This window comes from Eutrigla gurnardus (assembly GCF_963514095.1).
Source record: "Eutrigla gurnardus genome assembly, chromosome: 6".
NCBI lineage: Eukaryota > Metazoa > Chordata > Actinopteri > Perciformes > Triglidae > Eutrigla > Eutrigla gurnardus.
In genome coordinates, this window is record NC_139920.1 from 14306946 (window position 1) to 14331600 (window position 24655).

Sequence of the window (24655 nt, forward strand, 5' to 3'; positions counted from 1 at the left end):
CCTGTAACCACGGGCAACCAAACAGCGCCACCGATGAGCGAAGAGGAAGCAGGTCGGAGAGGATTTGGAGCTTGAATGCTTGAACTACCGGTAAACGTTATTATTTATTAGTTCACTCGTCGACGGACGGTCGCGGTAACGTGCAGTAGCTGCATCTCTAGGGGGGTTTTAAAAGTTCACTGCGAAGAGCAGGTGGAACCGACTTGTCACTTAAACTTTTGGCCTTGAGTTCTTTACCACAGTTTCATTGTCATCGCTGGGAACGTTATTCATGCTACGTTAAGTACATTCTGCTGAATTAACATTCGATTTAACCTCAACGCTATGCTTCTTATTGTGGGGTCAACAGAACGTAGATTTGAGTTACACAAACGAGCAGCTTAACCGAACGGTAGGCCTATATTGTGTAGGCTACATTAAGATTAGCTACATTATCAATGGCGTTAATACAACTGTGGCGTGACTAATTCAGTATCAGAACAACTATAACGTCGAATCCATCCAACTAAAAACTGCCACTTAAAAGGAGTAGGTTTAATATTAGCTCCACCTAAGTGTAAGTAATATAATATAATTACTCTCAGTGGGACGATTTTACTTTTGATACCAGACAAGCAAAGTTACCACGCACACACACACACACACACACACACACACACACACACACACACACACACACACACACACACACACACACAGCAAAACTTTTTCGGTCATCGTTGTACAGTATAGTAAAATGACTTTTCTCTTGCTCTCCACAAGATGTCGCCACATGCATTGTTAATGATTAGACCTATTTTGGGCAAGACAATAGTGTAAGTAATATCACATAATTACTCTCAGTGGGATTAATTTTACTTTTCATAGCAGGCAAGCAAAGTTACCACACACACACATAGGCACATAGGCAAACTATGTTAAAGAACATTATGCATTCATGGGAGAATTTAATTAAAAACTGCCTACTAAAAAGTAGTAGGTGTAATATTAGCACCACCTAAGTGTAAGTAATATAACATAATTACTCTCAGTGGGACGACTTTACTTTTGATACCAGACAAGCAAAGTTACCACACACACACACACACACACACACACACACACACTTTTCTCTTGCTCTCCACAAGATGTCGCCACATACATTGATAATGATTAGGCCTATTTTGGGCAACACACAACTGTAAGTAATATCACATAATTACTCTCAGTGGGACAATTTAACTTTTGATACCAGGCAAGCAAAGTTACCCCACACACATAGGCATATGTATATGTACACACAGTATACAGTTTACAGTAAAATTACTTTTCTCTTGCTCTCCACAAGATGTCGCCACATGCATTGATAATGATTGGGCCTATTTTGGGCAAGACACTCTGCTCTGCCACTGTGTGTAGCCTGTGTGTACATTGAAATGTTCACTTTCTGACAGTTGGTCAATGAAAAAGCAATATGTATTGATAAAAGTCTGGTGTTTTTGCAAGGGGAAATGTAACAGTGTGTTGTACCAAAACGTTCTTCTTCTCATTAGTGAAGCTATTCTAAGCAAGGATGCCACCCAAGAGATCAAAAAGCAGAACAAGCAGTGCGGGCAGTAAGGGGAAAGGTAAGGGTGAGTGTCTGAATATAAGTGTAGCTTTAACGTGTTTAGATGCATGTTTGTCTTCAGAAGATCAAATGGAAAGACTCAGTCAATAAAATGATGAACTGACTGTTACTTCCCATTTAGGCAAACGGATTCAGTCACCTGCACAGGAAAAGCCTGGTAAGAGGAAATGATTCACTTTTTCACGTATGCATTCTTCCAGCCTGAATTTTAATGTAGTTGACACGACAAAAAATACTTTTCATTACGTTTCTGCTCACTGAAAACCTGGTGCATTCACATTTTTATCAACTTGAAAACGTTGTTTTAGGTAAGCTGTAGATCTCGAATGGAATTTAATCATCTTGGGTTATATTAATGAGAAATCTCATAAATATTCCATGATCATTGACAGTTAATTTAAACCCTAAATTTAGTTTTCTACATTTCTAAATTTGACTTCATCATGGAGTCAATTTGTATTTGATTACCTTCATGTATATGATATGGCAGAGCCTTCTTTAATGAACGCTAGATACCATTTATTCAGATTTGTGTTGGAAAATGTAAGACAGCTAAATCTGTCTGACTTTGAAGTCGGGATGTAACAAGCTGAAACTAAGAATCCGTTATTTCTTTGAGGAGTTGGAAAAACTACGGGCCTACTTTTGGTGGGATCTTGAGTGTACGTTGCATTGCCGTTGGACATGCTCTGTACTCAGCTGTGGGTCCCATTGTCATGGTCTAGTTTGCTGTCAGCATACCAGCTCAGAAGACATGCTTTTGGTCTAATGCAGGTCACCAAATGGATCTTTTTACCTTAGATTAGATCATTGGCTCTTGTGGGAGTTCAAAGTAATGGCGTTAGAGAACTCAGATTCCGATTGGCTCTCTTTTGGACATTTGGTCATTAATTTCACCCATTTACACCAATGAATCCATCCTAAATAGTCTGTCTCTAACCTTAACTTAACCCTGACCCAAACACAAAAGTTAACCTGGTGCGGACCAACTTTTTTGGACACAAATATAAAGGCAGGTTTTCTTCACCTCTGAACACATATTAGTGATCTTATCAGCTGATAAACGCCCATTGTTCAGGCTTAAATTCTTCAGTACTGTCAACAGAAATGAAACAAACATGCCATGCTAACAGTGTACTGTGGTACGGTATAAATATCCTACACTATGCAGTCAAAAAAATGCCAGACATGAGCGGATTATGCAGGAGGAAAGAGGACCGAAGAATTAAAAATATCTCTTCAGCAGAGCGTGCAAAGAGGTTAAATTGCATTCTTTAAGGTTAAGTAACATTGCACATAACACTCTCTCCATCTCTTAAGCAAATATTTCCCGTGAATACAAACGCCATAGTTGACACATGGCTGTGTGAAATGAAGGGTGTGAGTTTCCACTACAATGATTTGGCGTGAGGCCTAAAGGCTGTGAGTGGAAAAGGTTGACACACCCAGTTGGGAAGTGGTTACTTAAGCTGTACTTTAGCATTCCCCGCATCCCCTCGGCAACCTTGTGGAAGGACTTTGAAGAGAGAGACCGCAAAGCAGGATGAAAACTATCATTATGCAGAACCCTGTTTACTGTAGTGTGCCCTGGACTGAGCCTGGCCTTAGATATGGAGTAGTCTGCATAGGTTGTTCATTAAGAAACTGTGTTGTGGTGACGGTGCAGCATGACAGATTTATATAGTCACAATCCTGGTTAGTAAATTATGTTTTGCTTATGTCTCTTATATTTGTTTTGAACTGTCTTGAACTCCACTTCCAGCTTTAAGGATTATTTTCACATGATATTAGTACATGAATCTGCACATATGCTGATACAGCAGTTTGTTTTGTATTACTCTTTTCTGCATATAGCAGAGGAGGAAGATAATATGCTGTGAATATATAATTTCCTCTTTCTACCAATGTTCTTGTGTATATTGATTGTGAAATATTTCACCAAGGTCATCCACATGATATCTTCCCCATGGTGCTGACATCAGTCACCCAAGAGCTCTTTGGTTGCCGTGCCGATGAGGACGTCACGGGCGGGAGCCCTTACAAGCTGCTGAAAAAAGACCACATCATACAGGACATTAAGAGAAGAGCCGCCGTATCCGATTTCAGCCCTGCGAAGCAGGTTGTGCTGGTGAGGCTGATCCATTGTTGTAGAGATCATTCGGACAATACCCCCAAGACACAGTGATGATACACAGATCCCAAGTTAAGGGCTGTGGGAACCGACCCAGTCACCAGTTTTAACTTCATTTCCCCTCGGTCTCTGGTCGAAATTAAAAACGTGGTAACCACCACACTTACTTTGAGCATTCAGGCCATTCGACCAAAACGCATTACTCTAATGAGACCAGAGAGCACCCTAAGGGACCAATACAGGGACCAATACAGACTCATCTGTTCTAAGTTCTAAGTAATGTAACATCTGTGGTTATCTGTAGGTTATCTGTAGTCTTCTGTTTTTTTTCTCTTGTCAGGAAATAGCTGAATGCTGTCAATTCTAAGTCCTTTTATCTGACAGGACTACCCGGGCGATGAGCTCTTGCTGGTTTTTGACGAGGACTTCACCTACGGCCAGTGCTTCTACCTGGTTCTGACACCAGAAGCTAAGGACAGATTGCTCAACGTAAGCAGGCAGTATAGTTTTAGGTTTGGGTCACAGAGTTCACTTCTTCCTTTCGTTGTGACTCTCTCTACCACTTGGTGTTTGAAAAGTGGTCAAATATGTCAGTATGATGACTTTGAAGAATGATGTGTCAGTCGTTTAGCATGAACATATTTGGAGCAGAGTGGCATCAATATTTGATTTTTTTTTTTGGTAAACAATTGTATGTACACTATTGTATCACTTATCACTAATAACAATGGCTGATATCACAGGCATTTTGCTATGCCGGCTGTTAGATTTTCATTGGCCGATTAAAATAAAATACTTGCAAATCTACTTTACTACGCTCTAGCTCAAACACTTTGTACCAAGGACGACTGTGTGTGAAGATTTCACGTCAACAAAATGTTTGCTGACTCACCGCCCACTTTAATGCGTCTCCTGTTCTTCATACTGTTTATTGGATGTTTTCTGTTCTGCAGCCCCCTGAGCCTGAGACACCCGAAGTGTTTGACGATGAAGTCAATAAAACCCCAGAACCAAAGCCATGGATATCTCTTGGCAGTGAGCAGGAAATAGAAGAAGAATCTGTCAAAGAGACCAGAGGAAAGGTACTGCACTATATATGAAAATCAGATTTTTTTCCTCGTCCACAACTGTCCTTCAATTGCACCTCTTCTGTCTCTGTTTTGTCATCAAATCAGCTGTGCTACAAGTTCTCCCGAGTTCGGAGAAAGTTTGGGTTACCAGTCTGTTTTTCGGACCGCAGTGCTGTAGATGCTAACGATGGCTACCACGGATGTGCTTCCTACCAAGACAGCAGATTCAGCATCAAACGGATGCAGAGAGACTGTGGGATGCAGGCGGTATCCAGACTGCAGAGCAGCAGTGCTCAGACACAGTGGTATGACAACAAATCAGCACAAAAAAGTGGATTTATTCTATTGGGGATAGAAACTTCCAGTTTCTTCCAACACCCAACATCAAAATGCATTAAGAGAAAACAATTTTACTGAATGCATTATTAAATCCCTTTGGTAAACAAGTGTTTTTCTGTAATTCATGCCTATATGCTTTACACTCGGGGTGGTGCGTATTATGAAGCCCACACATTTGTGAAATAGCATTCGTCGTACACCATTCTTCTCTTTTTATTACTTTAATAGTAACTCCACAAATGTGTTGTTGTATAATTATACTCTATCCACTTCACAGGGTGATTCAGAAGAATATCTTTACCCAGTACACCCCAAGAGAGTTAAGTGATGAAGAAAAAGAAAACATCCTACAGTCTGAGAGTCTGAAGAGTTTTTGCAACTCAGTGACCCCCAGGTAAGATGCCATAGTCTAGAAATCCACGGTGTCGTCTGTCTGCTTTGTAAGGGAGTATATATTGTATAGGATGACTGATGGTCAACTCAGTAGCACAAAAGACTGGATCTGGATCTTCATTACGGTAGTCAAACCCATCCATTATTACTGTATAACTGTAGGGGTATTACTATGTTCTCAGTACTAGACTTCACAGCCCAGACTTTTGGTTGTCAATAATTCATTGTAATCTTACCTTTCACCCTCTTTTGTGTCCAGGTAAGAGGTAAGATAAGTATTTTACCTAAAATATTTGATTTGTTTGGGGTTTTTTTCAGAGTTTTGAAAGCCCTTCAGCAGGAAGAAATCATAAATGTCTTCATTGATGAGTGGAAGGCTCTGGAAAGAGCGGCTGATGACAGTGACGGGTCTGGGAAGGTTTCTGAAGGTTTGATGCTTTATCAGGCCTTCGCAGACCAGAAGTACACTAAGGACAGGAAAATCAGCAGCATTAATTGGCACCCTAACATATACGGTAACGTACAACATCTCGGTCAGACCTCAATACATTCATACGTTCACCAGCCATGTCCATAATCTCCAGTCAGTTCTTTGTTAAATGCCTTCTTTCATCAGAATGAGAGCAAATTATGTTTTTTAAATGTCTATATGGTTGGAAAATGTTGACTAGAAATGTAGAATTTCAAATCCTCATCCATTGAAAAAGCATGAATGTCCTTCAGTACTGCTTTGTTATGTTGCCCAGCTGCCATCACTCATAGCCTCCAGCACAACCCACAATAATAATATCAGTATGTGTATCAGTATGTGTTTAAAGCTGAAAAGGCTAATGTATTTTCCTGCTCCAGTGTCGCTGACGTGTGTTTTTGATGTGGTAGGTGTGATAGCTGTGGCTCTTACAGAAAAAAAGGAGGAAAAGTTGAACAAGTCCACAACATTTGCCCTCGGATCTTCTCTCATTGTCTTCTATAGCTTCTCCGACCCGTCTAATCCCCAGGTATGGAAAGTATATACGGATTTTGGAGCCTGAGTAAATATGTACAAGCTTGAAAAGAGATTAAAAAAGACTATATTTATGTCTCTCTCTCTCATTGGCAGCTTACAAGCTCATTCTCGCCTTGCATATGTTTGATACACACTTTGATAACAAATGTCTGGAAGGACTTGCTAGCTGCTGTCATGCAAGACCTGTATTTGCTTTAGCGAAATTTGAGAGGCTCTATTGATTTGACACTAAATCAATAAAACTGAGCTGCTAAATCACTCAAAAGTAATATGAGTTCTGCATGACTTATGCATTCACTGGGGCATGCGTCATGCTTTGGTTTCGCTGTCTGCTGGAGCAGCGATCAAAGTGGCAGAGGGCACTGAGTAGAGGAAACCAGAGACACTATATCATTGAAATTAATAGATTTAGTGCTGTAGTTCAGTGATGCAGCTTATTTTAAAACTCCAGAAGATCTAAACATGATGCGGGAAAATGACCAACTTGCCCCTCCTTTGGTCTTTTCCCCCTGACGCCTGATGTCATGGAATCTACTGTATGCACATGATTTGGTGGATTAAAAGCTGAGCTTTGTACGGAGAGACTAGGTTAAATAAATAAATACACAGGATGGCAAGCACCCAATTCATGGAAATGCCTACTTTGAAATATTTCTGCCTGTCTATGTGGTTTTTCCTGTGTTGTTTGCAGTTGCTGCTGGAGTGCCCAGATGACATTTTTTCCTTTGAGTTTTGCCCCTCCGATCCAAATATTATCGTTGGCGGCTGCAAGAATGGCCAGGTGCTGACTTTGACTCTACTCTGCATGTCTGGTTTGCTGCATCTGCTGCCTTCTCTGTCTCACCACAGCAAATGATTAAATAGACCCTCAATCCTCTTGATCATGACAGTTCCAATGTATTCTTTCTGTGCCTATTCTGTGTTAATCAATCTGCAGTACCTGATTTAGCTTTGCTGTCGTCTCAGGTTGTGTTGTGGGACATTTCTGCTCACGTCACGCACTTGCAGGGAACACAGCCCGGCGAAAAGGCCTCTGTCAACGCCGACACATTTGTAAGTACCCATATCCTTTCTCTAAAGTGCACAATGTTGATCCAATAACACGCCGTGTTCTAAATGTGTGTTGTGTCGCATTTCATGTGGTATCAGTTACCGTAAGTCTTTGGCTAGATATGATGTCAGCTCGGTTTATCCAAGTACGGCTCCTCGGTTTATCAAAGCAGTTGCGTATTTGCTGTAAAGACAGGCTGAGCAGAGTGATAAGTTGATACATTGACTCCTGAGTTCTCCCCTTATCCTCACTCTTTCATTAGATGGGAATGCAGCGGCCTAATGGTCCTTTTCAAGCCGGCCACAGCTGTCAAAACGAGTTCCGCAAACATACTAACGCCAGGAGTAAATCTCAAATCAGATGATATCATTACACGGCCCCGCTGCTAAACCAAAACAACCTATTTAGGCCTCGACAAACACCACAGATTGAAGTGATCTAGCTGAATAAATAAAACTCTTGAAACATCAGAAGGAACATCAGGTTTTCTCTGTTTCTTTTTTCATAGTAAACTGATTTTTCTATTATGTAGAGTAATAAAGAACAGGTGGGGAAAGAGAGGTCATGATACGTGACAAAAACCAGGGCTCACATTTATCCCACAACATAGCAAGTACATTAACTGAGCCACAGTTTGTTGAGACATCCACATATTAAACCAGTTCTGTCCCGTATGTCCTCACCTCCGCTGACATCTTCCACTCGACTGCTGAATTTAAATAGACACATATGCCCCCATCATCCAGCCCCCATTCGCTTTTGTGTGTTTTTGTTGCCTCTCCAGCGGAACAGCTGTCTCCATCCCCGTCCTCACTACTTCCTCCTCTTTTGCTTTTCCCCTCCGCCACCCTCACTACCTCTCTCTATTCTTCTTTGTCCTTGTTTGCGCTTCATTCCCCAGAGTCAACAGCATCAACTCGCAATACTCCAGCTGTTACACAAGCCTTCCATCACCCGCCGTAGTTTGTCCCCGTGAAAGATAACACACAAGCAAATCAGGTCCCTGCCCTCCCTCGTGTTTGCAGTGTAAACAACGGCGGTTGTATCTGCTAAAAGGCTATATTTCAACGTTGAGTGCAGTGAAAGCTGCATTAAGTCGGTACCTGGTATAGCTTATCAGATAAACAAAGAATTAAAATCCTCCTGAATAGATGAATGTTTCCTTCACACCATTTAAATCCAAATGCAGTTACTGATAAATAAAAAAAATCCTTTCTTACACATTCTGTGTGGCATGAGCAGTAAGGTAAACTATCATTTTAACTGTTAGTCCGACAACGCCACTCTGAGTGTACTACGCTAGATGTGCATCACCAGTTAATACACAGGTTCATTTACACACAAACACACACGAGACACGGATTCCATAAAGGATGATTTAAAGTAAAAGAGATGAAAAACAAAGCGTTCGTATTGGTTGGGTAGCCTAGGAAGACTCAACACAAGGTTAGTAAAATAATGAATACAATCTTTATTAATGCTATCTGAAATGGCAGTTTGGTAACAGTAGTTAGCACACAACTATAAAAGGATTCAAACTTTAGCAGGTAAGGGCTTACCGAAGAGGGGAGGGGGGTAACTACCTCACTACATGTGCATGTTTCAAGACCGAAGGAGCAATTTGTTGAGTTGTGTGTATATTTGTTCTTATATATTATATATGAATATCCTGCTGGCTGTTCACCGCTGCATAAAGTCTGTGTATTTGGATTGAATTGTCAGAGCTTACTGTACACGCTGTGCCTTTTTTGTCTGACCTCCCACCAGGACCCCTGCGACAACAAAGAGAATAAGGCTCCTCTGGTGCGCTTCTGTGCAGTGTCTGCCTTAGAGAGCAGCCACAAAGCACCAATTACTGATGTCCAGTGGCTGCCACCAACATTTGAGGTACACAGAGCTGAAGGCCAGAGGGGTTGGAAGGAGTAACAACTGTAAATCAGATATTAAAAAGGCAGAACACTGATCACGTACAGTGTTGTTTCACATTTTACATCAGGAGTGCACCTTTCCACAACGTTAATCCTTATTTCATTTGGCTTATCTTGATTAGTAAAAGGTGTTTTGTGTGACTACACAGTAAAATATTCTTTAATGGATTCTTGATCTCAAGCTTCTTTTCGCATATCTAAAGTAAACACTGTGGCGTAGTTTCCAACATACCAAAGGCAACTTGAGTACATTTTAATCCTTCACACCTAACAAGTTTTAGATTTAAAAAAACATTTCATCTCATTTCATTCAATCTCTTGGTGCTCTAATGATTTCTATATCTAGGTCTGGAATATTGAACGAGGCTTTATCTGATGTAGTTAAAAGCCACTTGAAGTGGAACAGGAAGTTGTCCGGGCAGAGAAAAATCTATAGGTTATTATGCAACATAATGATATGATGATAGAAATCACAATGTTCAACAGGAGCGTATAGAACAATGACACTGTGTCACTGCCACAAAATATTGCATATTTATATTAGCCTCAAAATGGATTTTATTTATTTTAACATCTTAAGAAATTAATTTCTGCGGTCCAGTTTTCAGCTGCTAGCCTCCTAGCGACCCAGCATAAAATAAAATATTTGAGCTGAAGTGAGATTTGCTGCAGTGAAACGACGGTGTTTGGTTTGTAACCGAGCACAAAGAAGTGCAGTAATAACTGTGAGAGATAATGGGAGCAGCCGTAAACATTCAATAACAATGAACTCTGGTCTCACACAGACTCACTGCATTATCACAGTCCACAGCAGCTGTGCATGTTGCTTAGTGATTCCGAAACCTTTTATTGTGAAATTCTCAGCAAAGCCTGTTGATTTTGTGATTCTCTCTCTGATTAGGTGACCAGGACGGGCTTACCGGTGAAGAACAAGTATAACATGTCTGTTCAGATTGTCACCTGCTCCCCTGACTGGTAGGTTTTATACAGAAAAGGTGTTCAATTTAAATGATAAATGAATGAAATGCTGACAGCTTTGTGTAAAACAGATTACAGGTCCCACCAGACTCACTGTCTCTCTACATGCTCACTATCTGCAGTTACTGGCAGTCATCATGTTTAGAGAAGATGCTGCTTTTTTTTTTACCTTTAGTTAGTGATTGAAAAAGCCCACGGGTCTCCAAAAGAGTCATTCAGTCCACATGTTTAATTAGGAAAAAAAGGCTTAACGTGTTTGTTATTTCCAGGTTGATGTTCATTTATCATGTGTCTCTCCCTCTCCCCTGAAAGTGCTATAATGTTCTGGGATGTGCGAGTGTCAAAACTGCGGAGCCAGTCACCGTTAGACAGGAAGCAGAATTTGGATCAGAAGACGCCCTACAGTGTCCCCGACACTTTCAAGCACTTGTACCAGACATGGAAACCTCTTTTTAGGGTACAGCAGGGTTCAAGGCTGCAACAGAAAATTAATGTTGAGGATGTTGAGATTGTTTTTTTTTTTTTTTGCTGTTTCCAAATCTTCCAAATCAGAAAAAGATTCTACCTGCAAATAGAAAATAAATATGATCAAATGTTGCCTTCAAGTGTGATGTGACAGTATATAAATACACCTGGATATAATATAAAAAATCTATAAATTAGTTAAAATCCTGTATCTTTTGGAAGAAAAACAAATAGCATTTAGAATAGTTGTTCACTAGGTGCTTGATCGTAGGCCATGATTTAATCTAACATAATGTTTCATCTTCAAATGTGAGACTTTTGTTCTATCTTGTGTCAGGTTTCCCTGCCAAAGATCACTACCGGTGAAGAATACGTTCCTCTGAAGTTCAGCCTGGAACATTACACCTGTACGGGGAATAATACAGCCCGGACCACAGGTGAGGGCTTTTACCCATCAGGCTTGGTTTATTTGTTCCTGTCTGTTGCGCTGCCTCTGCCTTAAAGTCACACACATGACTATTAGCTAATTACATTACTAATCATTTTTACAATAAATACTGTCTGGTGTTATTGTTGGATGCAACGCACCAACATTCTACGTTGGGCAGGATGTTGGATTCTTCGGTTCTGTTTCACATGGGTGAGCACAGTGGGTCAGGGTTCACTCAGCCCTCTGGACCCCTCATTCTCTGTGCGTCTCCCTCCTCTCTCCTCCGGTTTCATAGCACTTTATTAAGTGATACTTCCAAAACAAGGCCCTCATAGTTGCAGAGCATTAACCTCGCTGACTGTCAGCTCTTTGCAATATGCTGGCCAGTCTCCTTCAGGGCCAGAGGATGATCGTGTGTGTCCTGGCTGGTCAAGAAGAGACCTGTCTTTGTCTGGCTGAAGGTCTGCCTCCATAAACACAGCTTCGGCCGCCAGCAGTTATCGAAGTAATATGTTCACTAACCGAGGCAATAAATCTGTTGCAGCCCTCGGGCAGTCTGTTATTACCTTTTTAATTAATCCCTGTGTGATTAATACTTTGCTTCCTCAGATGTTTGACTCATACTGATTGAGTCTACAACTGTCTGGTTGTCTACACGCAGCTGCCTTTTTGTCAGCTCTGAAGCTCGGGTCAGTCGTAGTCGCTGTAGGAAAGCTTCACCCCACAAGGTTTTTGCGTGCTACCCCTCGTGGGGATTGAGCAACTGTTGAGCAACAGTGCAGCGTGGTGAAAGTGAAACAATGTCTACATGTGTCGTCTGTCTCACATCTATACACACATCTTAACTGGGGGAAAGTGGATTTGGAAGATACCATTGGGTAATCTGATCTGACCTTCAAGAGCTCATCTAACAGAGTGAGGCTGAGCCTTGATTGGGAGCGACCCGCTGATAAGGGGGTGTGAACGGATAGTCCTGTTCTTTCCCTGACAGACAGTCGGGGCTTTTGTGATGGAAAAAGGGCTTCTTCCATCACGACCAGGCCTGCCTATCTCAACCCTCCCACCCTTCTCCCTTACTGTCCCCCTTCTTGCCACAATCCTGGCACCCAGCCCCTACCTCCTTTCTTTCCCACTCCCCTCGTATCCCCTCTAACCAGCCCATTCACCTCAGCTGTACCGCTCCCCACCTCCCTCTCTTTTGTCCACCCATCGTCTTGTTCATGGTCAGATTACAGAGCAGGCTGCACCAGTGTTACTGTCCACTCTCTCTTGTGTCCTTACTTGAAACAAATTGTAGCTGTTTTAAATGTTTGGCGTCTTTCTATTCTGATAAGTTGGTTTATTAAGTTTCGCCTACTGTCTGTTCATTTGGTTCAGACACAAGTCCCAGATGGGGACCATGCCACGTTTCTTGACTGGCTGGAAAAAGGGCCATGAATGTTAACATAACAAAAAGCAGAAAAAAAAGAGTGAGTTGAACTTTCAACCTTACTTTCTACTCTCCCCGGACAGAAGAAACCAATGAAAATGATGACAGCTCAGAGGTCATCCCCGACTACAGGCAGCTCAGAGTGCCTTCAGCTAAAACACTCACAACTCTGGAAGACGTCAATACCAAACTGTGTATCGGAACAGGGGTAAACATTCCTTACAATAAAATCAACTACCACGAGCAGTATTTTTACTTTAGAACATTTTATGTTATTCCATGTTCCCCTTGTAATGTTCCATGATGTGTATGGTTTTACTGCCAGGCAGGGGAGATCCTTTACACTGACTGGAAACTGGTGAAGGACGACTCTGGATGGCTGCACAGTGAGTATTCTGGTTTACCCTGATTGAAGTCAGTTTAGAGAAACATATAAGCTCATAATTGGGTGTTGTTGGCTTTTGGCCATTCTTCAGGATTTGTTTTAGGAGGTGCATTTGTAACAGTATCCTCAAAGTCTTGAGGGAAAAGAAGCCATCTGCAGAAATGTTTTCAATCCTAAAAAATAGTCTGCCACTATCACTGTAAGTCAACTCTGGTTTGGAAGGCATTTGGTAGTGATTGGTCCTTGTATTGCGTTGCCCTGTTGCTTCTGTAGACAGTAATTTGCTATTACTGTCAAATATAATTAGTGGATGTTCTCTTCCTGTCTCTCCTCTCTCTCAGGTGCCAAGCCCCTCCACTGTTTTCACGTCCATCATTGGCTGGTGAATACGGTGCAGCGGTCGCCTTTCTTCAAAGACATTATTTTGACAACGGGGAGCTGGAACTTCGCCATCTGGAAAGAGGGAGTCATGGTAACAACACCTGCCGCCTCCACTACAGTAGCAGGCGTTGCAATCAGTTAAAATCATACCCATGTATACTTGACTGAATTACAAACAAAAGCTCAAAGTTGTCCTCAACTTTGAACACAATAAATACAACACAGCGAGATGAATTGCATACTATTTAACTAATATCGGACTCGATTTTTTGCATTTTTAATCTATTGACTCTGTTCTTGTTCTACGACATCCAGGATGGCCCCATCATCCTGTCACCAAGCTCTGACCAGGCGTGCACTGTGGGATGCTGGTCCCCATCCAGACCAGCTATTTTCTTCATTGGGAAAGTCGATGGCAGCATTGAGGTGTGGAACCTGCTGAGAAACACCAGTAAACCTACCCAGGTCCAGGCTCACGTCACCAATGCCAAGATTACCTGCATCAAACCCTGGACCGCCTCCTGTAAGTTCTTTGGTACATAACACAGTCATTAGCATATGTGGAGCTAAGTACAAGTGAACACTGAATAAGATGCTTCACTATTCAGACCTACAGGATGCAGCCTGGTATTTCTCCATTAAAAATGGATTACTTCTTTTATGTTTCGTTCCTAACTTCACATTTAATCACATTTAATAATAGGTTTGTCTAAACAAAAGTAAATTGAGGTAAGCCTAAGATATAGTTTAGGCAGGAAACATGAGAGTGCAGCTACAAACACACAAGATATATCCATTAATATATGTTTGTATAAAAGACACTGACAAGTAGAACAGTAAAAACAGTACAGTAAAACAATTTGAGACATAATAAAATCATAAACCAATGAAATACATACAATACACATTTACACAATAATAATATGATTATACACAATATAAAAATAACTTAACATACAAGTATAAATATACAACACAATGTTGAGTAAAATATTAACATGAATCCAATTTTTAAAAGATTAAATAAAATAAATAATGCCCATTTAACATTCAACTGCACTCTCAGTTTTATTGATATATCCACAGCCTTGGTGATAAGTTCCTTGACATAGACTTTTGATTGATCATTTTATGGATTTTTGTTGTTCGTACAGCCAAGCAGCACTTCCTGGGTGTGGCTGATGACCTTGGGATGCTCCGTGTTTTTGAAATCCCCAAGACACTCTACCTTCCCTCCAGGAGTGAGGTAAGGCAGTCCAACCACCTCCTGCACTCAAATGAATGTATGAGTTGTCTGTTTATAATGAACCTTCGGTCGAGGTTGAAAAACTGAGGCAACAAACCAAACACTGCAGCTTAGTTTAATTTTAGGTTTCTTTTTGCTGCATTATTACGTTGATATTAAGCCAGTATAAGGAAGTCACGCTGGTTCAATGGTCACCAAACATTCAGCATTGTCAGAGGATATGGGATATTGTGTTATTAGAGTTGATTTAATGGCTGGCTGCTAACAAGCATCTTTCTCTTGTGTCTGTTTGCAGAGTTTAAGTGTAAAGAAATACTTTGAGGTGGAGGAAGAACGGTTGAAGAACTTTTCGAAGAGAAACAAGAAGGATGTTGAAGAACTCATGAAGAGGACAGTGAGTTGTGGAAGTTGCAATGACTTTAGTGCATCACTGTTTGCCCTTAAAGTGGCCTGGAATGAGACCTTGTGTCCTCAGCCACATGCTAAGTGACAGCCACTGGTTCTGCAGGGATGTGGTCATTTTGTAGGTCAAGTCTGGAAGTTAGCATCGTACTGGTTCCCTCAACAAAATGGGATTCAAGTCATTTGGGCAAGCTCTGTGTTAAATACACAAATAGCACATACTTACTCATTTTGTTCAGCAAGATAATCTTCACAAATGAACACCACTTTTATGAGAATGCTATCGGCAGGAGACAAAACTAACATTAGGCTATGAAGAAACACTGCAGTCGCATTAGCCTGAGTATACACAACAAGGCTGTGTACGCCTTTTGTAGTTTTATTTAGCCACTTGGGTATCTGTGTGGAGAACAAAACATTAAAATGTCTTCAGCTTGTTTTATCACAGATCTTGTATCAGGCGTCTAACCAGAAACATACTCTAAAAACCCAATGAGACAAGGGAACCAGAAGTGCAAAAATAGTGATTATCATTCTTGCGAACATACAGTGATACCGACAAATATTTCCTTCTTATCCCAGTTAAAAGTGTGCACACCAATTCGACGTTGACACTGACATCACTCTTTCTCCGTCTCCTCTGTTTCAGTCTCCCTTTTTCTCCCCTCATGTTTAATTCAGTCAGATCGTTATTTGATCCTGGGCACATGGGGGAGTCTAGTTATTGATAGCCAGAGGCTGGCAATCTGTCCTTTACCTCTCAATCTTTTTGTGGTTAAATATTCTAATCTCAATGCAGATGAAGTGTTTGCAGATATTCTCTTATTGCTTATCCTCTCATCAGCACATTTCCCACATATGCTGTTATGTTCTGACAAGGACACGGCTCAGGAATCTAATACAAACAAAACTATGCTTACTGTTTTCCTACAACACTTGCCTTGGAACATCAAAGTGGTAGAATTCAGGAGCAAGAAGACCGGGCTGAAAGTGTAGGTTTAGAACATGTTATCTAGATGTGAACTTAACATCTCCGCTTCAAAGAGGGACAGATGCCAGATCGTTGGTAAGGTGTGGTTGTAAAGTGTCCTGTCATTTGCTACATATTGTCCCTGAGTCTAAATCTTCTCTGATGTTCGTCTCCAGGAACCTGACAAGCCAGTCAAATCCCTGGTGGAGAATGAAGAGAAGAACATGAAGGAGTACAATGATCACCTGATGATGGAGGAAAGCCTGAAGGGCATGGGCCTGTGGCCAACGGCTGCCGACACACAAGACACCTGATATCACACACACTCTCTCTTTCTCACACACACACACACACACACACACACACACACACACACACACACACACACACCTGCACAACTTGCAGTTTTCACATTTTTTACTTATTTATTCATCATTTTTACTGCCTTCGCTTTTTTATTTGAAATTTCCGGATTTGTTTGTTGCTGTTTTCACAGTATTTGGTATAACTAGTAATGTATGCAATGTAATGCAAGGTATAATTTTTCAATCATTTTCTAAATTGATTGTCCCGTCAACATTCTGTATTTGGGTTGGTGATTCATGGTGACACATGGATTGTTTTCATCCACTCCCCATCTGAGATCTAGTTACTACATAATGCCATCCATTTGCCCCCTTTTGATTTACGCTCCCTGAGTCTGGAATACCTCAAGGATCTGACTTTGGCAGGAAGTCTTTTTATGGCTCTTAAATTTCATGATATGATTTCTCTGTTATCTGTTGTTTTTGGTGTTATCGTTGTTGTTAAAAGCTCCTATAGTATGTAAATCCATTTAGCAAGACTCATGCATATTCTTTCCTGCCCTCATTAGCTTTGGCTGGTTGACGTAAAACACTTCACTGGTGTATACTGCAAAATACGTGTAGCTTTCCCTGGCAGCCATAGCCTTAACATTTACAATTAAAAAAGACAAAATGAACGAACATTATCACTAACTTTATAGCGTTAGGTCAAAGCCTTGACATTGTATTGCGGAGTGAGATGAGCATGCTAACCAGCTACGCTCTGTCTTGTAATACCACTTGGACCTCCAGAGGCAATAGTGAGTGAGTCTGCTCTCAGTCCAACATGACAAAGAAGAGGAGCTGCCCCGCCTGAGGCTTGTCACATTGCATTTTGATAGTTTATTGGATTAAATCCAAAGTGTCAGGAACCAGAAAACAACTTGCATCTTTTGTACAGAACCTCTATCTGAAGGTCCGTCTCCCAGAGCTGCTCCTGGAGGCGGCTGTGGCTTAAAGGTGGGGTGGGTCGTCCAGGCCTGACATCATTTGGAAGGCAAGGCAAGCAAAAGGAGAGTGTGTACAACTTTCTGTAAATCACTAAGATGATTTATGCATTTTTGACAAGGGGGTGCTGTTAAATAAACAATTGGTAGCTGTGTAAGGTGAAAGGATCCATTCACAGTGATGAACGAAGTCTTTCAGCTCATTGTTTTGTTTTGTTTTTTTTGTCTTGTTTTTTATGGCCCACAACTTTACTGCTTTAGTTGAGTCTCGCTGCTTTGATCTATCATGCTTTCAGCCACAACAGCCAGCTGTTTTCAGCAGAAACGCTGCAAAGGAAATCACTGGACTCCACTTTGTCAAATGGCTGACAGATAAAGTTAGTGCTGGTGAACACTGTGGAGCGTCTAACAGCTAAAGAGACTTTTCAAACAGCCTGTCAGTCATTCTAATGAGAGGATTCCTACCGTATCAATTTGTATTGCCCGTTGCCATATAGTGCTGACGAGCTGTTGCCAAATTACTCGTGAGACTCAACTGTTTTGACATTGCGGCTGCTGCACCTACAGGTGGCCTTGAAACGTTGTGATCTGGAACAAGTGGAGTACTGTTCAAACCAATAAGGACTCATTAATTATAGGTTCACTTTTCACGTCTTCCTCAGTCAGACTTTCCCTTCTTCACAACATTTGGGAGAACGCTGTTTTCCTTGCAGTGTGTTGCAACGAGTACCTCTCCAGCTCTCTGGACTCCATTAGTTTCGCTCCTTCTTGGGGATAAAATAAGGACGCCTCAGAGTGCCGGGTCCACCTCAGGTCAAGAGCAGCCCGGCAAATCTATAGTCACAAACTGACAGCCGGTATCCTGCCAGAAAAGAGGCTGGAGGGATGGAGGGAGGGAGGGAGGGAGGGTATTCTCTGCATAACATAGGGCAGCTGTCTATTACTAGGTTTTCACACTGTGTCTGAGATGCCTCTAATGGAAAGGGAGAGGACTGAGAGAACAACGGCAATACAAATGGCTGAATGTTGGATGAGAGGGGGGAGTTAAAAAAAAAAAAAAAGAACATGGCAAGAGGTGAAAAATAAAGTTGATTCCCTTCAAGAGAAGTCCTCACTCTGGGCCATGACTCATTCACGTGGACGGTCCTGTCACGGAGCGGGGGGGGGGTGGAGGAGGGGGAAGAAAGGGGGCTGATGTGAGGGTGCACAGAGGCAGGCGTCCATCTGGCCCCTGAGGCACCAACAAGGCCCGGGTGACAAAAGGGGCCTCTGCTCTCCCAGTCATCCCCTCCTCAAACCTCTCTGGGAATTCTGTTTTGCAAGTCGCTCTCTCCTCTGCGGAGCCTCTCACTTTCTCCCAGGCCAGCTCAGGAATGTGGCTTCTGCAAACCAACTCACACACACACACACACACACACACACACACACACACACACACACACAGGGAGTGTGTTCACCCTCGCTGGTTAGTTATTATTGCAATGGCTGATGCAAAGAATGTTGTGCAACTGAGTGAGCTTGCATGCAACGTAAACACCGGTGGCATTTGAAGTTCCACAGACGTGGGCAGAGTTTTCCAGGTTAAGCTGCGCTGCTCAGCACTCGCACTTCTATAATGTGTTGGACAAGGGGCAACAGCCTAGCCATAAACCCTGCAACCCGGCAATGAAGGGGTATTCATGACGATGTCAGTTCTTCCCAGTTGATTTCTTCATCTCAGTCCAAGAGATTTCCCAAACTAACTCAGGGGGGGTAGTCTATATGGGACGGTTTGGCTGGCAATCCAGTTTTTATCACCAATTCTTAAACGTTTTCAAGGCAAATCCTGGGAAACAATGTGAGCAGGTGCTGGACGAGAGGGGCTGTAAATCTGGCCTGGCGAATTAAGCCATTGCCTTGGCATTGTTCTGGCTGGCCTGCTGGGGAGGGTGTTAGGTGGGGTGGAGCGAGGCTCTGCTGCCTAGATCTCCCAACAGGGGGGCACCCTGCACATGTCACACATAGTCATCCAAGCTGGAGCCCAGCTGCAGATAGAGAGATACACAACGTCACAGGTCCTGTAGGGAAAGTAACAGGTGGGTTCTGAGAAAATGATTGTTCAGACATTTTTACGTTTGTAATTATTTTCTTGTCCATCGGAACATCTAGTTAAAATCACCTGTAATATGTGTGGGAAAGTGTTTCCTCATCACCTACCTTTAACCTCGAGTTAAGAGGTCAACAGTTGGTAAAATTATCCTCCAGATAAATCGTCCTGCTACGTTTCATTGCTGTAAACCGTAAAGGCCCTTTCTCTTTCAAACCTCTGAGAGTAGGTTTCATTAGTTGACCTTTGACCTCATAAGAGATCAGGTGACCAGGGCACTGCTGTGGAATGTTTCTTCTTGACTCCTTTTCATTTTCTAATTTCAAAGCTCTCAACAGTTTGGATTCTTGTCATTTTTTACCAGCGCTGTGTGTGTGTGTGTGTGTGTGTGTGTGTGTGTGTGTGTGTGTGTGTGTGTGTGTGTGTGTGTGTGTGTGTGTGTGTGTGTGTGTGTGTGTGTGTGTGTGTGTGTGTGTGTGTGTGTGTGTGTGTGTGCATGCATAACAGCAAACTTGACTCAAGGCCTACCACAGCTACCCACTGATGAAAACAATGAGTTGTAGTTGAAAGCTTGGGAAAAAAGCGGGCAAGTCAACATTAATTTGTCAAACTGCAGAAGAGATGAGTGCTGTTGGAATTGTTGCTGAGATATACATTTTCTTTAGATAGCACCACTTTTCTACAGGAGGATTTGGGTTCAGGGGCAGAAGGTTTTTTTATACTGTGTCTTGGCACAAACCCAGACCAGGATGCAGTCTTTTCAGAGTGGGATCTGTCATCTCAACAGTCTATCAGAACAAACCCTTAAGGCGAAACTTCACACTCTTCTGTCAACATGGTGATTGAAACAGGGATTGAAAGATAGTCCAACATTACTTTGACACATTAATCCTCCGTATGAATTGCTGTGAAATTTGAAAGTGAATGTGTTTTTCTTGTGAGAAGATCAGTAACACTTATTTATCTATGCATTGAAGCTACGCCCAACCGTTAGCTTAGCTTAGCATAAAGACTGGAAGTAGTCTGACCTTGGCCTTTTTTACATATAGATTTTGTATGATTTAAAAAGAATGTCAATTGGTGAGCTTTAAAAGTACAAGGTGAACAACGCCGTGCTAGCTGTTTCCCCCTGTTGCTCACTGGCTTCGTATTTGTCTGCCGACATGGGGAACTATTCCTTTAAGAAAATGGCTTTCGTGGCTAGTAGTCGGCATCCAGGAGACTTCTCAAGCAGCAGGCGAAACAAAGTTTTCCTGCTGACAGCGAGAGAGTGCTCTGCTGACAGGAGGTAGGCGATAGCATACACTAAAATACCAAACGTGTCACTCCGCTTCCTCTGCGGAGAACAAAGTTATCACCTCGCCTTATTTCAGCATGATGTTACAGGCTGCTCGGAGGATGAATCGCTACAAAAGGTGTGCCACCTGCAAGTTTATCAAACCACGGAGGCCCAAATCTTCCCATTGAGCCTGACCACAGCTGCTGTCAAGGCCTCTTTTTCAGTCTCACCTTTCACATTTTTCTCTCCTATCAAGCGGAGCAAACCCTCACCCTCATCCTGTCCTCACGCTGAAAGGAGATTGCTCTCGTCTGGAGGAGCGAGAGGGGGGGGTGATGAGCAGCTTACCTCTCGGAGGGATTAGCCTTATTAAAATGAAATAGTCTAGTCCTGAGTGACAGAGCAATGGAGGCGGAGGGGGGAAGAAGGCAGGGAGGACAGAGGAGAGGGCCTGTGTTGTGTAAGGCCCGGCCCCCGAGGATCTGAAGCACCGCTGCTCTGTGTTCTCCTTCCCTCCATTCTTCACTTTCACCTCTCACTCTCTCCTCATCTTCGTCCCCCCCTCTTTCCCTCTAGTTTGCTCTCTCATCATCACCGCGGTCCAGAACAGGCCGATCTGTCAACGGCGCGTCAAGAGATCTGCCCCGAGGCCCTCAGATGAGCTGCCAAGTACAGGGGCCGGACCAAAGGGGAACAAAAGACCCCCCGAAAAAAAAAACATGCATCAGAAAGGCTGGGACCTTGGTTAAAATGTGCTTAATAGCCCTCCTATTGAAGGGCACTGTATGTATGGAATGTATGCCCAGGGATCACAGCGTAAAGGTTCCCAGCAATTATCACGGCTTAGCTCGCCCATGTTTATAAGGAGTGAATGGGTCGTATGTATAGAACATTAACCCACCTGAGCCTCTCAGAACACGTCCAATGAAAGATGCACAAAAGGACTAAACATGCTCAGTATGACTTTGTAATTTGTACCTAGTGATATGTACACTGTGATAATCCCTGTTATGTGCCTAAAGCCTTGTTTGAATCAAAAGAGTGGCCGCAGAAAATATTAAAGCCCCCAAAAAACTAGGTTATTGGGGGATTGGAAATTGATATCCAAAACTGTCTTCACAGCTAAAAGGCCACCTGCAAGCTAGAGCATGTTTGCTTACAGAACAAATTTGGCTGTACTTCATTGGGTATATTAGTAGTCTTATGAGCAGAAATATTACCAAAAAGAAAAGTAAGGGGTTTCAAAGCATCCCCTGAGTCCACCATTGTCATAAAACCATTATCAATGTAACTCACCTACCTTCTAACTCAAGAGACTCAAATACTGTAGGTGATGACACAGCAACGGCCAATCAGGACTCATCTAGTCATTGTGACCAAAAGGCCCGTTACTGTATCTGAATAAATACATAGACAATTGATATGCTGACACACACGTGCTCGAAATTTTTATATATTCTTTTACACTTCATCATCTTCTGGATGTGAAATAAATGGATCCTTTATTTCTTATCTGAAGAGCTTTCTTGCTCTTAGTTGGCGTTTGTTTGCTTTGACACTGTTCACCTTGGCTACACACACCTGATACCACTTTTGGCAAACTCGGAGCTCAGACAGCATTGCAAACATTCATAGGAAACTTCACACAAAGCATGATGTAGAAATGACAGTTTGAATTTTGCATGTTTTACTGTTATTGTGTCCTTGGAATGTGATTACTGCATCAGACCACGTCGTTCAGATGTTAATCCCTTATTGAGATTATATCACCAGCTGCTTTACTTTAATGTCACATGGATTTTTAAATGTCTCCTGTGACGATATCTCATCACATGGCTGACGCTACACTATACCGCAAAAAAAATAAAGTCTGAAACAAATCCTGTGTGTTTTTTGCGGTTGGCTGGTTGACTCGCAGCCATGATACTGACTCAGAGAAGGTCAGCAAACATGAATGGAACCGGCAGGTTTCACATGCAGGTGGCTGTCAAGGATGTTTACCTGAAGACACCCATATCTCTTGTCGCTTCCAAATTAGAAATGAACAAAAGTTTAGTTTGCTTCGCTCCAGACAGCCTGATATCAAGTGGCGACCCTGACTCCGCTGTTATTATGTCTACCGCTGTCTTTATATGGGATTTCACTCGCGCTTGTATTGAGCCTCAGAGAACGGCTTTGCCAGTCAAACACAGATAAAGTGCTTTAAAAACAGTCTTTTTATTTCCCCAGATGTAAAAATGGAATTTAAAATCAATATTAAATGTTGAGTGAATATTTCTTTTTTTTTATAACTTTTGACTGACAGTGACATTATCTGTGTTTTAAATGATATACATTTAAATCTGTCAGTTAAACATTTTGGTTCCACCTCCACAGAATTCCAGTGTGAATGTTTAGGGTTTAATGCAGGTAGGTGTTTTTTCCTGACTATGTGGGGGCGTAAACCAGGGCTTCAGGGTGCAGACAGGTATGTGTACATGCTGTACCCTAGAGCTCTCTCATAGCTGTTCCAAGGCAGCCATAAAAATGTGATATGAACCCACAGTAGTGACATCAAACAAGACTTAAAACCATTTAGTGCTGAAAGGCCCTCGGCTGCTCCGACTTCTCATGCTAGCTGCCAGAGATATGTATCACCTCAGCTGGAGGCACTTGGACACAGTCTTCATGGTCTCGGTTTTAGATCTCAGTTTGGAAAAATACTTCATATGAAATTTAACCGTTTGAGAACCTACCTGTGGTACACATTGTCGGATAATTATCATACAAATGCTTCTAGTAATGTTTTTTTTTCGGGAGCCGCGGTGAAAGTGCAGCCTTCCAGCAGTGGATTTTACTGGATGGCTAAATGCAGCTGCATCCTGGGAATGTCCCTGAAGCTGGAAGTCGTTCTGGGAGATTCCCACAAGCCAACAAGGGCAATTCCCCGACTTATTTATCTGTTCTCTGCTAAGGCTGGGTTACAGTGCTCCCACAGCAAAAAGACGACTACAAGAATAACACACAGTCCAGTTTTACTGAAGTAAAGGTCAGATCTTCCCAGTGGATTTTAATAAAACAAAGACAGTGTTCAGAATGGTATAGAAAAATGTGGCAGCTATGTCAGGTTGAGAGAGTGACATGATTTTTACAAAAGTTTGTCTGTTGTTTTTAATGAATGAATTCCAGGCCTGTTTGTTTGTAGGACCACCATGTTTTTTTTAAGCACATAAATGTTTCTTTCTTTTTAAGTCGCCACATAATCAGATATGTGAAATCCCGTTCCAGTGTTAGGGAAGCTTTAGGACAAGTGAGTGTTAAAGACAGATTAGGTCAATTGGAAAAAGTCCCGCCACCTTCGTTCAGACCTCAGTTCAAAGCCGCTGGCCCAGAACGCCAAACAGGTGCTCGAGTTCAGCAAACAGGAAGTAAGCATTTACAGACAGACAGGCCTTCCAATTAATTTCTCCGGCGGGACTTTTTTGATTGGGCGGGGTTTTTACAGTCCTGCCACAGATGACAGTTTTAAAAATGTTTTATGTCAGAGCATTTAATTTATTCATTGCTATATATGTTACAAGGATTTCAAGTAATATAACAAAAAGTGTTTCTGAATAGAATCACCTACTCAACCTTTGAAGGAATACTTCATCCATTTGCATTAAGCTGTATCGTTAGAAACCCGGCAGTATTTTTGAATGGTCGTGCATCATTCCCTCATTTTCCCCAGAGACGGGAGCTCTCCGTACTTCTATTCTGAAAAAGAGCCTCCGATGACACAAATGTCACCATTATGCATCATCGGAG

At 42.1% G+C, this 24655-nt stretch overlaps 1 protein-coding gene across 1 annotated transcript; it reads left to right on the forward strand.

The window, feature by feature from the left end:
* Positions 1–52: 52 nt before the first annotated feature.
* Positions 53–16527, forward strand: dnai3 (dynein axonemal intermediate chain 3; the record flags this gene model as incomplete). Its single annotated transcript, XM_084012406.1, has 23 exons — positions 53–90; positions 1533–1613; positions 1731–1766; positions 3553–3737; positions 4125–4229; positions 4694–4822; positions 4916–5115; positions 5427–5543; positions 5861–6057; positions 6422–6540; positions 7240–7329; positions 7515–7601; positions 9367–9486; positions 10429–10502; positions 10818–10962; positions 11308–11407; positions 12913–13037; positions 13155–13215; positions 13556–13686; positions 13911–14118; positions 14750–14841; positions 15137–15235; positions 16390–16527. Exons 2-23 carry the CDS (start codon positions 1553–1555, stop codon positions 16525–16527), a joined length of 2619 nt encoding a protein of 872 aa, XP_083868532.1. The 5' UTR covers positions 53–90; positions 1533–1552.
* Positions 16528–24655: the final 8128 nt, after the last annotated feature.